General features: G+C 37.8%; 1 protein-coding gene across 18 annotated transcripts in view; it reads right to left on the bottom strand.

The window, feature by feature from the left end:
* MLLT10 (MLLT10 histone lysine methyltransferase DOT1L cofactor) overlaps positions 1–13,874 on the bottom strand; it is a 237,965-nt gene that overhangs the window by 84,184 nt on the left and 139,907 nt on the right. For all 18 annotated transcript variants that reach the window (XM_045060978.1, XM_019834031.3, XM_045060975.1 and 15 more), the window contains one exon: positions 12,050–12,145. In XM_045060978.1, the coding sequence (XP_044916913.1) occupies positions 12,050–12,145 (96 nt within the window). The remainder of the gene's footprint in view (positions 1–12,049; positions 12,146–13,874) is intronic.

Raw genomic sequence — 13,874 nt, 5'->3', positions numbered from 1 at the left:
GCTCTGTTTCGGATTCTGTGTCTCCCTCTCTCTCTGCCCCTCCCCTGCTTGCTCTCTGTCTCTATGTCTCTCTCTCAAAATAAATAAACATTTAAAAAATAAATAAAAATAAATAGTTGCAGAAAAAGCATGTGACAAAGTACAATACCCATTCACAATGGGTGAAGTTTAAAAACTCTCAGAAAACTAGGAATAAAAGGGGAACTTCCTCAACTTGGTAAAGTTGGTTACCTTACAGCTAACATCATGCTTAATGGTGAGAAACTAGGTTTCCCACTAATATCAGGAACCACTCCATTACAACATCATACTGGAAGTCCTAGTTTATGTAAAAAGACAAGAAAAGGAAATAAAATATAAACTGATTGAGAAGGAAGAAATGAAAGTGTGGTTTTTCATAGAGAACATGGTTGTCCATGTAGAAAATCCAAAATTACTGACCAAAAAATTCCTGGAACTAATAAACAATTATGTAAAGACTGCAAAACCAAGGTTAAATGAAAGAGAGAAAACTGCTTTCATATATACTCATAAGGAACAAGTGGAATTTTGAATTAAAAACACAATACCATGTACAAAAGCACCTCCAAAAATTAAATACTTAAAGTTTTAATCTAACAATATGTATAAGGTCTACATGAGAAAAGCAACAAAACTTGTATAAACAAAATCAAAGAACTAAATAAATGAAGAGATATCCCAACTTCGTAGACAAATTGATGCTAAGGCACATACGAAAAGGTAAAAAGATACAGAATAGCCAACACAAAAGTGAAGGACAAGAATAAAGCTGGAGTAGTGACATTACTCAATTTCAGACTTGCTTAAAAGCTACAGCAACTAAAAAAAAAACAAACAAACCCCTCCAGTAATTAAGATAGTGTAGTGCTGTTGAAAGAATAGACAAACAGATCAATGGAACTGATTAAAAAAAAACTTCAGAAACAGACCCACAAAACTACAGTCAACTAACCTTTGATAAAGGTGCAAAAGCACTACAATGGAACAAACACAAGCTTTTCAACAACTAGGGCTAGAACTGGTTATCCCCATGCAAAAAATGAATCTAGACATAAAATTCATTTACACCCTTCACAAAAATTAACTCGAAATTGATCATAGATCTAAATGTAAAACACAGAACTACAAAACTCCTAAAAGATAACATAGGAGAAAATAGGATAACCTTGGGTTTGGCAATGACTTTTCAGATATAACACCAAAAGCACAATCCATGAAAGAAAGAAATGGTAAGCCGAACTTCATTAAAATTAAAAACTTTTGCTTGGGGCTCCTGAGTGACTCAGTCGGTTGAGTGTCCGACTTCGGCTCAGGTCATGGTCCTGAGGTTTGTGAGTTAGAGTCCCACATTGGGCTCGGTGCTGACAACTCGGAGCCTGAAGCCTGCTTCAGATTCTGTGTCTCCCTCTCTCTCTGCCCCTCCCCCAGCCATGCTCTTTCTCTCTCTCCTTCAAAATTAAATAAACATTTTATTTTATTTTATTTTATTTTATTTTATTTTTTCAACGTTTATTTATTTTTGGGACAGAGAGAGACAGAGCATGAACGGGGGAGGGGCAGGCAGAGAGGGAGACACAGAATCGGAAACAGGCTCCAGGCTCCGAGCCATCAGCCCAGAGCCCGACGCGGGGCTCGAACTCACGGACCGCGAGATCGTGACCTGGCTGAAGTCGGACGCTTAACCGACTGCGCCACCCAGGCGCCCCTAAATAAACATTTTAAAAACTAGTAATGAAATAAAATAAACTTTTGCTCTACCAAAGACATCATCCAGAAAATGAAAACATCAGCCACAGGCTGAGAAAATACTTAAAGAAGACATACTTGACATTTTCCACAAAACTAGAACAAATAATACCAACATCCATATTGAAACACAAATACCCCAAATAGCCCAAGCAATCTTGAAAAAGAAGAACAAAGCTGGAAGTTTCACAATTCCAGATCTCAAGATACACTACCAAAGCTGTCATAATCAAAACACTACAATGCTGAACAAAAACAGGCACATAAATCAACAAAACAGAGGACACAGAAATAAACCCACACTTGTGTTTATGTGGTTAATTAACTCCATGACAAAGGAAGTCAAGAATATACATACAATGGGGAAAAGAAAGTCGCTTCAATAAATGGTGCTGAAACTGGACAGTGACATGCAAAAGGATGAAACTGGACCACTTTCTTACACCATACCTAAAAATAAGCCTAAATGTGAGACCTGAAACCAGGACGAAAACCTAGACGAAAAACATCTTTAACACTGGCCATAGAAACACTTTTCTAAATATGTCTCCCCAGGCAAGGAAAATAAAAGAAAAAATAAACTGTCAGGGCTACATCAAAATAAAAGTTTTGCACAGCAAAGGAAATCATCAACAAAACAAAAAGGCAACCCACTGCGGAAGAGTAGGTATCTGCTGGATCAGAGGGGTGGCTCAGTCGGTTGAGCTTCTGACTTCAGCTAGGGTCATCATCTCATGGTTCCTGAGTTCCATCCCTGCATCAGGCTCACTGCTATCGGTGCAGAGCCTGCTTCGGATCCTCTGTCCCCCTCTCTCTCTGCCCCTCCCCTGCTCACACTCTCTCACAAAAATAAATAAACATTAAAAAAAAAAAAGAGTAGGTATCTGTCAATGATATATCTGACAAAGGGTTAACATCCAAAATATGTTAAGAATTTATACAACTGAACACAAAATAAAAGTAACTGCAAAATGGACAAGAGGACCTGAATAAACATTTTTAAAAGAAGACATACAGATGGCAGACACACACATGAAAAGATGCCAAATATCACTAATCATGAGAAATATGCAAATCAAAAACAGTATCACCTCACACCCATCAGAATGGCTAAAATCAAAAAGACGATAAACAAGTGTTGACAAAGATGTGGAGGAAAAGGGATCTTCGTGCACTGTTGTTAAGAATGTAAATTGTTACAGCCACAGTGGAAGACAGTATGGAAGTTCCTTGACAAACTAAAAAGAGAATTCAGAAGATAACTAAATAACCCTTTTATTTACATGCAATAAAGTTTTCTATTCCTCAAAAAAATATAAAAATAGAAATACCATATGATCCAGTAATTCCACTACTGGGTATTTGCTACCCAAAGAAAACAAACACACTAATCTGAAAAGACACATGCACATTCTATTCTTACAGCAGCTTTATTTACAATAGCCAAAGTACAGAAGCTATCAAGCGTCCACTGATGGCTGAATAAAGAAGATGTGATTATATATATATATGGAATGGGATGGAATACACAACAGAGTATTATGCAGCCATATAAAAGGATGAGATCTTGCCATTTGCAACAGGAATTAACCTAGGGTATTACACTAAGTGAAATAAGTCAGACAAATACAAATACCATATGATTTCCTTACGTGTAGAATCTAAAAAACAAATGAATCAACAAGCAAAAAGCAGAATCAGACCTAATGAATACAAGGAACAAAATGATGGTTGCAAGAGAAGAAGGGTATGGGGGGATGAGCAAAATGCATAAAGGAGAGTGGGAAACACACGCTTCCAAGTATGGAAAGAATAAGTTATAGGAGTGAAAAGATACAGCATAGGGCATACAGTCGATGGCATTTTCGTGACTATTATACGGTGATAGATGGTAACTACACTTGTGGTGAGCATAACATGATATATAGAGTTGTTGAATCACTATGTTGTACAGCTGAAACTAATCTAACATAGTGTGTCAACTGTATTCAAATTAAGAAAAAAAGGGGGTGCCTGGGAGGCTCAGTCAGTTAAGCGTCTGACTCTTGGTTTCAGCTCAGGCTGTGATCTCATAGTTTGTGGCATTAAGCCTGGTGTCAGGCCCTGTGCTGACAGCACAGAATCTGCTTGGGATTCTCTCTCTCCTCTCTCTCTACCCCTCTCACACTTGTGCACGTGCATGCACTCTCTCTCAAAACAAATAAATACACTTATAAAAAAAGGGACATACCTGATAAGAAGACTTATCTAAAATATATAAAGAATCCTTCATAAAACAATAGCAAATGAACTGATTTTTAAAAGGACCAGAAATTCTGAAACCTCACCAAAGACGATACAGATAGCAAGTAAGCACAAGAAAAGAAACTCCACATCCTGTGGCAGCAGAGAAATGAAAATTTAAACAATGACATGCCACTCTACACCTATTAGGATGGCCAATATCCGAAACACCAACAGTACCAGACGCTGGAGAGAACGTAGAGGAAAAGGAACTCTCAACTCATTGTTGGTGGAAATGCCAAATGATTCAGCCACTTTAGAAAACAGTTCGGCTGTTTCCTACAAAATCCAACATACTCCTACATGGTATTATCCCACAATTGCATTCCTTGGTATTTACCCAGAAGAAGTGAAAAATTACATCGACACAAAAACCTGCACACAGATGTTAAAGCAGCTTTACTCATAATTGCCAAAACCTGGAAGCAACCAAGATGTCCTTTTGGATAAACAAACTGGTATATCCAGTCAATGGCTTATTATTCAGTCCTAGAAAGAAATCAGTTATCAAGCCTCAAAAAGATATAGAAGAATCTTACATTCATATTACTAAGTGAAAAAAGCCAGTCCAAAAAGGCTACATACTATGATTCCAACTTAGGACATTTTGAAAAAGTCAAAATTATGGACACAGTGAAAAGATCAGTGGTTGCCAGGGCTAGAGAGGGTGGGAGGGATGAATAGCTGGAGAACAGGACTTTTTAGGGCAGTGAAACTATGCTGCATGATCCTATCATAGTGGATAAGTATGTCACCATACATTTGTCCAATCCATAGAACACACAACACCAAGAGTGAATCCTAACATCAACTATGAACTTTGGGTGATAATTAAGAGTCAATGTAGGTTCACCAGCAGTAACAAATTTACCACTTTTTTGAAGGATGTTGATAACAGGGGAGGCTATAAATGTGTGGGAATAGGGAAAAAAGGGATATACGGGATATCCTAGTACCTTCCTCTCAATTTTGCTCTGGACCTGCAACCACTCTAAAAAAAAAATAACATCTTAAAAATATTAAGAAAAAGACATGGAGGAAACGTTAAAGCATAAAACCACATGAAAGAAGTCAATATGAATAAGCTACACACTGTGTGATTCCAATTTTATACGACATTTTGGAAAAGTTAAACTACGGCAACCACTAAAAAGACTAGTGGTTGCTGGGGTTTGAAAGGAAGGAGAAATAAATTGGCAGAACACTGAGAAGTTTCAGGGGAGTAAAAGTTTTGTAGGATACTATAGTGATGGATACGTGTCCTCAAATAGTTACTCACAGAACCAAACATACAACACCAAGAGTGAACCCCAATATCAACTATGGACTTTGGGCAATAATGGTGTTTCAGTGTAGATTCACATATTATAATAAATGTATCACTCTGATAGTGGGGGAAGATGAATATGGGACAGAGGGTACATTGGAAATCTCTGTAATTTCCACTCAATTTTGCTGCGATTCTAAACTGCTCTAAAAAATAAATGTGGGTATTGTCAGAGGCAAGGGAGGCACTGGGGGATGAGAAAAAAAATGGATGAACCGCTTTTGTTTTGATTTAAATTCAAATAAGCTGCATTAAAAAAAAGAAAAGAGCTATTTGTCTGCCACTAGATTGCAAGGCAAAATTTCCCCACCCACACAGCATTTAAATCTACCCATTTATCTATTCCTTAATTTTTATGCATGGAAACTTCCAAAGTTCCTTTATAAAAATGTCAGTGCAAAACAGGTATTATTTGTAGATTCTACACTAGAAAGTATGATTCCATTCTTACTAAAAATTTAATTTAAAAAATCTAAAAAATTAATTTAAGTTTATTATTTTGGGGGGGGGGGTGCCTGGGTGGCTCAGTCGGGTAAGCATCTGACTTCAGTTCAGGTCATGATCTCACGGTTAGTGGGTTTGAGCCTCGCGTTGGGCTCTGCACTGACAGGAGCCCGGAGCCTGCTTCAGATTCTGTCCTCCTCCCTCTCTCTGCCCCTCCCCCATTCACACTCTGTCTCTGTCTCTTGAAAATAAATAAATGTCAAAAAAAAATTTTTTAAGTTTATTTTTTTGAACTGCTATATCAAAAAAAGGCCTCAAATAAATTAAATCATCTTATACCTTAAAAAATTAGAAAAAAAAGAATGAAGTAAAGCCAAACCAAGCAGTAGGAAGGAAAAAATAAAATCAGAACAGAAATAAAAACCTAAAACTACTAAAAACTAAAATACAAAACCTTAAGATCATTAGAAAAAAAAAAAATCAGATTCCAAAAGCTAATAATTTAAGATCAATAAACTTCGTAAACCTCTATCCAGCCTGGACTAGAAAAAAAGATACAAACTGCCAAAAGTACCTCAAGAAGAACAGCCTAAATAGTTCTCTATCTATTAAAGAAATGGAATTATAGTTTTAAAAAAACTTCCCAAGAAAAACTCTATGCCCAGATGGCTTTAGAATTCTACCAGGGGCAGCCAGGGGACTCAGTCAGTTAAGCGTCCGACTTGATCTTGGTTCACGTCATGATCTCATGGTTCACGTCATGATCTCATGGTTCATCATGTACTCACGGTTCGTGAGTTTGAGCCCTGCATCAGGCTCCACACTGACAGCTTGGAATTCTCTCTCTCCCTCTCCCCACCTCCCCCCTCTCAAAATAAATAAACTTAAAAAAAAAAAAAAAAAGAGGAAACTCTATAAAACACTAAGAAATAATACCAAATTTAGACAAACTCTTCCAGAAAACTGAACAAGAGTGAACATTTGGCAACTCATTCTGAGTCTAGCATTATTTTTTAACCAAATCCAAAGACATTCTACAAAAAAAAACTATAGGCCAGTATCTCTCACGAATGCAGATGCAAAAATGTCTTCACATTTCAAAAATCTGAATTCAGTAATGTACACAACTGGTAATATATCAAGACAAAGTGGCATTTATCTGGCTTAACAGCAGGAAAAAAAATCAACCAATGAATGTACTTCATCATATTAACAGATTAAAAAAAGAAAATACATCCATCATATTAATGTATCTATTAAAATATATAGAAAAATTATTTGACAAAATCTAATATCCATGGCCAATTAAAAACTCCACAAATTAGGAACAGAAGTAAACTTCAACATCATATACAATGTTAGAAGATTACTTTCCCCCTAATTTCAAGAATAAAGCAAAGATGCTCACTCTCACCACTTGTAGTTAACAATATAATAAGAAATACGGGGCATCCAGACCAGAAAGGATGAAGTACAACTGTCTTATTTGTAGTTGGCCTGATCATCTATGAAGAAAATCCCACGGAATCAATAAGCTACTGGAAATAAGAATTTTCAGCAAGTTTGCAGGACACCACATAAACATACAAAACTACAAAAATGTATTTCTATACACTAGTAAGAAACAATCAGAAATTTACACCTTAAAAAAGATTACAACAGCACCAAAAAACATCAAACATTTAGGAACAGAGCTGAAAAAAGATTTATAAAACCTGTATACTTGTTACTGAGATTAAAATACATTAAAGAGATATACTGTGTTCGTGAATCAGAAGACTCAATATTGTTAAAGACATTAATTCTCCCTCAAAATGATTTGTAGATTCAATGCAGTTTGAATCAAAATACAGGCAGTTTTATTACAACAACTTGACAATCTGATTCTCAAACTCACGTAAAAACTGAACCTAGAATAGTCAAAATGACTTTGAAAGAGAAGAACAAAGTTGGAAAATGGATCCTACCTGACCTAACTGGTTATTATAAGCTACAGTAATCAAGATAGTGTGGTATTAAATGTAAAAGACAGGGGCACCTAGGTGGCTCAGTCAGTTGAGCATCCAAGAATTGATTTCTGCTCATGTCATGATCCCAGCATTGTGGGAATCAAACCCCACGTTGGGCTGTGCGTTGAGCATGGAGTCTGCTTAAGATTCCCTTTCTCTCTCTCTCTCTCTCTCTCTCTCTCTCTCTCTCTCTCTCTCTCTCCCTCCCTCCCTCCCTCCCTCCCTCTCCGTTCCTCTCTCACACTCATGCACTCACACACACACACACACACACACACACACATACATACATAAATAATGAATGAATGAATGAATGAATGAACGAATAAATACTAGTTTTAAAAAATGTAAAAGCAGACAAACAGATCAACAGAGAACAGATTCCAAAAAGAGACCAATATATATATGGTCAAGTGGGATTCAACAAATGTGGGTAAAGGCAATTCAGTGGAGAAAGAACAGTCTGTCTCACAAGTGATCCAGAAAAACCGGGTATCTATAATTCGAATAAGTGGACTCTGATGTATAAGTCACATAAGCAAAAATTAACTCAAAAGGGTAAATGTGAAAGATGAAAATATAAAACTTCTAGAAGAAAACATATTTAAAAAATGTATATACTAACCATTTAATTAAGATGTCTGCTTAAGGAGCGCTTGAGTGGCTTAGTCAGTTACCATCTGACTTCAGCTCAGGTCATGATCTTGCAGTTCACAAGTTCGAGCCCCACGTCGGGCTCTGTGCTGACAGCTTGGGGCTGGAGCCTGGAGCCTGCTTTGGATTCTGTGTCTCCCTCTCTCTCTGCCCCTCCCCCTGCTCCTGTTCTGTCTCTATTAAAAATGAATAAACATTAAAAAACAAAAAAAAGAAGAAGAATGTCTGCTTAAGCCACTGAGTGGGAAAAATACCTGCAAATAATGTACCCGATAAGGGACTTGCATCTAGAACACATGTTGTCTCACAAAATTCAGAAAACAAACCAAGTCAATAAAAAAAGACAGGTGATGAACAGATCTGAGCAGACCTTCACCAAAGAAAATAAAGAAATGGCAAATACACACATGGAAAGACATTCAACATAATTTAATCATTAAAGAAATGCAAACTGAAACTTCACTGAGAAAGTACCCCACACCCACTAGAAATGCCAAAATTAAACCATACCAAGTAGTGCAGAGAATGTAGAGGAACAGACCCCTGATACACTGCTGGCAGAATCATTGAATGGTACAACTATTTTGGAAAATAGTTTGATAGTGTCTTTAAAACTTAAGGCTACACCTACCAGGTGACCCAGCTATTCCATTCCTTGGTATTTATGCAAGAAAAATCTGTCCATATAAAGATTTGTATTATATTCCTAGTAGCTTTGTTAATAGCCAAAAATTGGAAAACAATCTGAATGTCCATCAATTACTGAATGGATAATCATTATGGTATGTCCAGACAATAGAAAGTACTCAGCAATTGGGGTGCCTGGGTGGCTCAGTCGGTTAAGCAGCCGACTTCGGCTCAGGTCATGATCTCGCAGTTTGTGAGTTCAAGCCCCGCGTCGGGCTCTGTGCTGACAGCTCAGAGCCTGGAGCCTGTTTCGGATTCTGTGTCTCCCTGTCTCTGACCCTCCCCATTCATGCTCTGTCTCTCTCTGTCTCAAAAATAAATAAACGTTAAAAAAAATAAAAAAAAATAAAAAAGAAAGTAGCAATAAAAAGAACGTACTGATACACACAACATGGATGAATTTCAAAGTATGCCGAGTGAAAGAAGACAAAGTGTAAAATATTGTATGTTTCCATTTTTAACATTCTAGAAAGTTCAAACTAGAACTTTCAGATTACCATGTAACTAAATATGATAGCTAGTCCTTATATTATTATGACACAGTTAACTTTTTTTTTTTTTCCTTTTCTTTAACTTCACTTCCAGCATATTCACATCTTCTTGGTGTTCTTCCAAACTCTGGCCCTCTTCTCAGTCTTATTTGCTAGTTTCACCTCTGCTCCAAGACCTTTCAATACTGGCAGCCGTAGGGTGTCCCTAAAGCCTCTTTCTTGTCCTCACCACCTGCACTCACTCCTCCACTGGCACCCACTCTCATGGCTTTACGTAAACTCTTTATGCACACAGTTGCCAAAATTATACCCATAGTCTGGACCTATTTTCCAAATCTACACTATGCATGCCACTGGTTAATTAACATTTCTACCTGGGTGTCTAATAAATATTTCAACCCTAAAGTAGGCAAAACAGCCCAGCCAAGATGTCCACATCCTAATCCCTAAAACATGTGATAAGTTATGTTACATGGCAAAAGGGTCTTTGCTAATTTAAGTAAGGCTACAGACTTTAAAATAAAATTATTCTGGATTTTTCAGGCAGACCCATTCTAATCTCATGAACCCTTAAAAGAAGAGAACTTTCTGTGGGCAGAAGCAGAAAAGGTGCAGCAGAGAAGTCGTCAGAGAGATCCCAAGTATGGGAAGGACTCAATAGGCTAGTGCTGGCTCTGAGATGGATGGACACACATGTAAGGGCTATAGAGAGCCTCTAGAAGCTAAGGGCAGACCGCAGCTGAGAACCAGAAATAAAATGGACATAAATTAACAACTTGGGGGTGCCTAGGTGGCTCAGTCGGTAAGCGTCCGACTTCAGCTCAGGTCATGATCTCGCAGTTCGTGAGTTCGAGCCCCGTGTCGTACTCTGTGCTGAACGCTCAGAGCCTGGAGCCTGCTTCAGATTCTGTGTCTCCCTCTCTCTCTGCTCCTCCCTCACTCATACTCTGTCTCTCTCTCAAGAAAAAATAAACATTAAAAAAATTTTTTTGGGGGGGCGCCTGGGTGGCTCAGTCTGGTTAAGCGTCCGACTTCAGCTCAGGTCACGATCTCGCGGTTTGCGAGTTCGAGCCCCGCGTCGGGCTCTGGGCTGATGGCTCAGAGCCTGGAGCCTGTTTCCGATTCTGTGTTTCCCTCTCTCTCTGCCCCTCCCCCGTTCATGCTGTGTCTCTCTCTGTCTCAAAAATAAATAAACGTTAAAAAAAAAAATTTAAAAAAAAAAATTTTTTTTTGTAAATCAACAACTTGAATGAGCTTAGAAAGAAGCTCTTGCTCCCAGATAAGAACCCAGGCCAGCTTTGAGAGATCCAGAGGAACCAGCTGAGCCCACCAGTCTTCCAGCCTCCAGAACAGGGAGATAACACTTTTATATTGTTTTAAATTGCTACATTTGTTCTGGAAGCAAGAGAGCACTAATACCATATCCAAAACTGAATTCCTCATCTTGTCCTCAACCTACCACACCCCACCCACAGTCTTTCCCATCTTTGTTAACAGCAATTGCATTTTTCTAGTTATCTGGTCCAACACCCTTTGACTCTTCCTTGGATCCTCTCTTTCTCTCACATGTCTCATCTTCTTTCTGAGAAAGCTACGTGGGTTCTACATTTAAATAAATTCAAATTCTCATAACCTCTCACCACCTCCACTATTACCACCATCTCTCTCTGCATTATTATAATAATCTCCTAAGGGCTTCCCAGCTTCCATCCTTGACTCTCTAGTCCACCCAGAACAAAGCAGCCAGAGATCCTAATAAAACCTAAGTCAGATGGTATGCACAAATGGCTGGCTTTTGAGTCAAACTCAAAAACCAAGTCCTTGCACTGGTTTGCACAGCCCTACGTGATTGGCCCCTTGGCCAGTATCACCTTCTGCGGTTCTCCCCGCTCCTTGCTCATTATGTCCCAGCACCTTTCCCTGTCCACACTTGTTTTCACATTAGGCACATAACATTTACTATAATACTTCCTATGAACCAGATACTGTTGTAATTGTTTTACATATATTATCTTATTCAATTCCAATAATTATTTCACCCATTTTACAGATGATCAAACAAAGTTACAAAGAGGTTAATTAACACTCAGTGGTGAAGCCAGAATTCAAAATCACAGGTGAACAAAGCCCACTCTATAGCCCAAATTCTTAATCTCAATGATGCCCCCCAAGTTGTTAGCCTTACTTACTATTTTTCAGAACTGAGTATAAACAGAATGTAAAATAAAAGACTAAGAAATGGGAATCCTAAAGTGTTTAACGTAGGGTTAAAGAGGTAAGAAAAGTTAAAGGGAACCAGGACACTGAGAATGATCTTACTTCTTAAAGGTAAAAGCCAGCACATAACTAGTTATTATATAAAACAAAATATGGCACTTAAAACTTACTTTTTCTGTGGTAACAGTCAAAGAAGGAACCAACGCAGGTGATGGCTCTGGTTGCTTCTTGTGTTTTTGTTTGTGTTTGTCCTTTTCTTTATATTTCTAGAAACGCACAGAAATAAAATCCAATTTAAATTTAAATCATAAACCATGTATATAAAGATTAGATTCTTTCATAATTCTGTTTAGTAACTCAAAATGTTAATGAATACTTGACAAATAATAAAACATTACTTCCTTTGATTGTATTCGTATTATTTGATAAACAATACTAGTAAAATAGTATTATTATACATTAAGATGTATAGTAACACTGGTAAAAATTATTTTAAGTGATTTCAGCTCCCTTATTCTTGACCAACCTAAAATAATATATAAACAACTGAAGTCTATAATTATTTGATACATTTATATCAGGCAACCTATATTTTTTTCTACCTAAAAACACCAAAGGGGTTCCTCAGTAGCTCAGTCGGTTAAGCATCCGACTCTGGATTTCAGCTCAGGTCAGGTTCCTACAGTCATGAGACCAAGCCCCACATTGGGCTCTGTGCGGAGCATGGACCCTATTTATGATATTCTCTCTCTCCCTCTCCCCCTTCGCCCGCCTCGACTCTCTCAAAATAAATAAACACTTAAAACAAAAAAACATCAAATACTTTTGGTATATTTTATACACTGCACTTTAAAACTTCATAGCACTTTGACATACACAATCACATTAGAATAGTGTCAGATTCTACATCACTATGCATTAAATTGTATGGCCCACAAACTGGAAACCAGGCCACAGAAACTTAGGTTAAGAAATTTTTTCCTAGGTTTACTCAGAAAAATGTATGAATCAGCTATCTCAAACAAAAATAATTTAGGAGTGCATGGGTAGCTCTGTCAGTTAAGCGTCCGATTCTTAATTTCGGCTCAGATCATGATCTCAGTCCACATTGACAGCATGGAACCTGCTTGAGATTCTCTCTGTCCCTCTGTCTCTGCCCTACCCCACTTGCACTTTCTCTCTCTCCGAAAATAAACTTAAAAATTTTTTTTTAATCATTTAAAGTTTTGGTGTGTTACTTTCAATTTAAAGTACTAAAACTGATGAATTAAATATAAAAAGAATTCAATTAAATTAGAAATTAATTACATATTAGGAGACCAACTTTATTTAATGACAAAAAATTTAAACAAATTGTTTTCAATTGTATTGAAAGAATTGAAACCGAATTGAAAAAATCGGGATCAGGAGTAAAATTTACTATTATTTAAAGAGTTACATTTTAAGGATGCCTGGGTGGCTCAGTGGGTTAAGCGGCCGACTTCGGCTCAGGTCATGATCTCAGGGTTCATGAGTTTGAGCCCTGTGTGGGGCTCTGTGCTGACCGCTCAGAGCCTGGAGCCTGCTTCAGATTCTGTGTCTCCCTCTCTCTCTCTGCCCCTCCCCCACTCGCACTGGCTCTCTCTGTCAAAAATAAACATTTTAAAATAAAAATAAAAGAAGATATAGAGTTACGTTTTCATTGCAACAGATCTTAGTAATGACCACCAAGGAATCCTGCCTCTGTTTCTTTGTAGCAGGATGTCACTGCTCCTCCCATCATAACATGTCCCCTTCTCCACCGCCCCCACCCCCCCCCCATGAACCTACATTAGCTTTGTGATTTGCTTTGGCCAAGAGAATGTGCATAGCGATGTACAAGTTCAGGAGCCCAAAGCTTTACAAAAGTCTTAGATGGCTGCCACCTTTGCCCCTTTGATTCCAGTCACCATGTAAGTAACCACTTCAAGCTTTCTGATACAGACAGCTTGAGAATGAGTAGAGAAGTAGAGAATG

The sequence above is a fragment of the Felis catus genome, chromosome B4, assembly GCF_018350175.1.
Source record: "Felis catus isolate Fca126 chromosome B4, F.catus_Fca126_mat1.0, whole genome shotgun sequence".
Classification (NCBI taxonomy): Eukaryota; Metazoa; Chordata; class Mammalia; order Carnivora; family Felidae; genus Felis; species Felis catus.
Note: the sequence above shows the minus strand (reverse complement) of the source record. Positions and strands in the feature narration are given on the sequence as shown.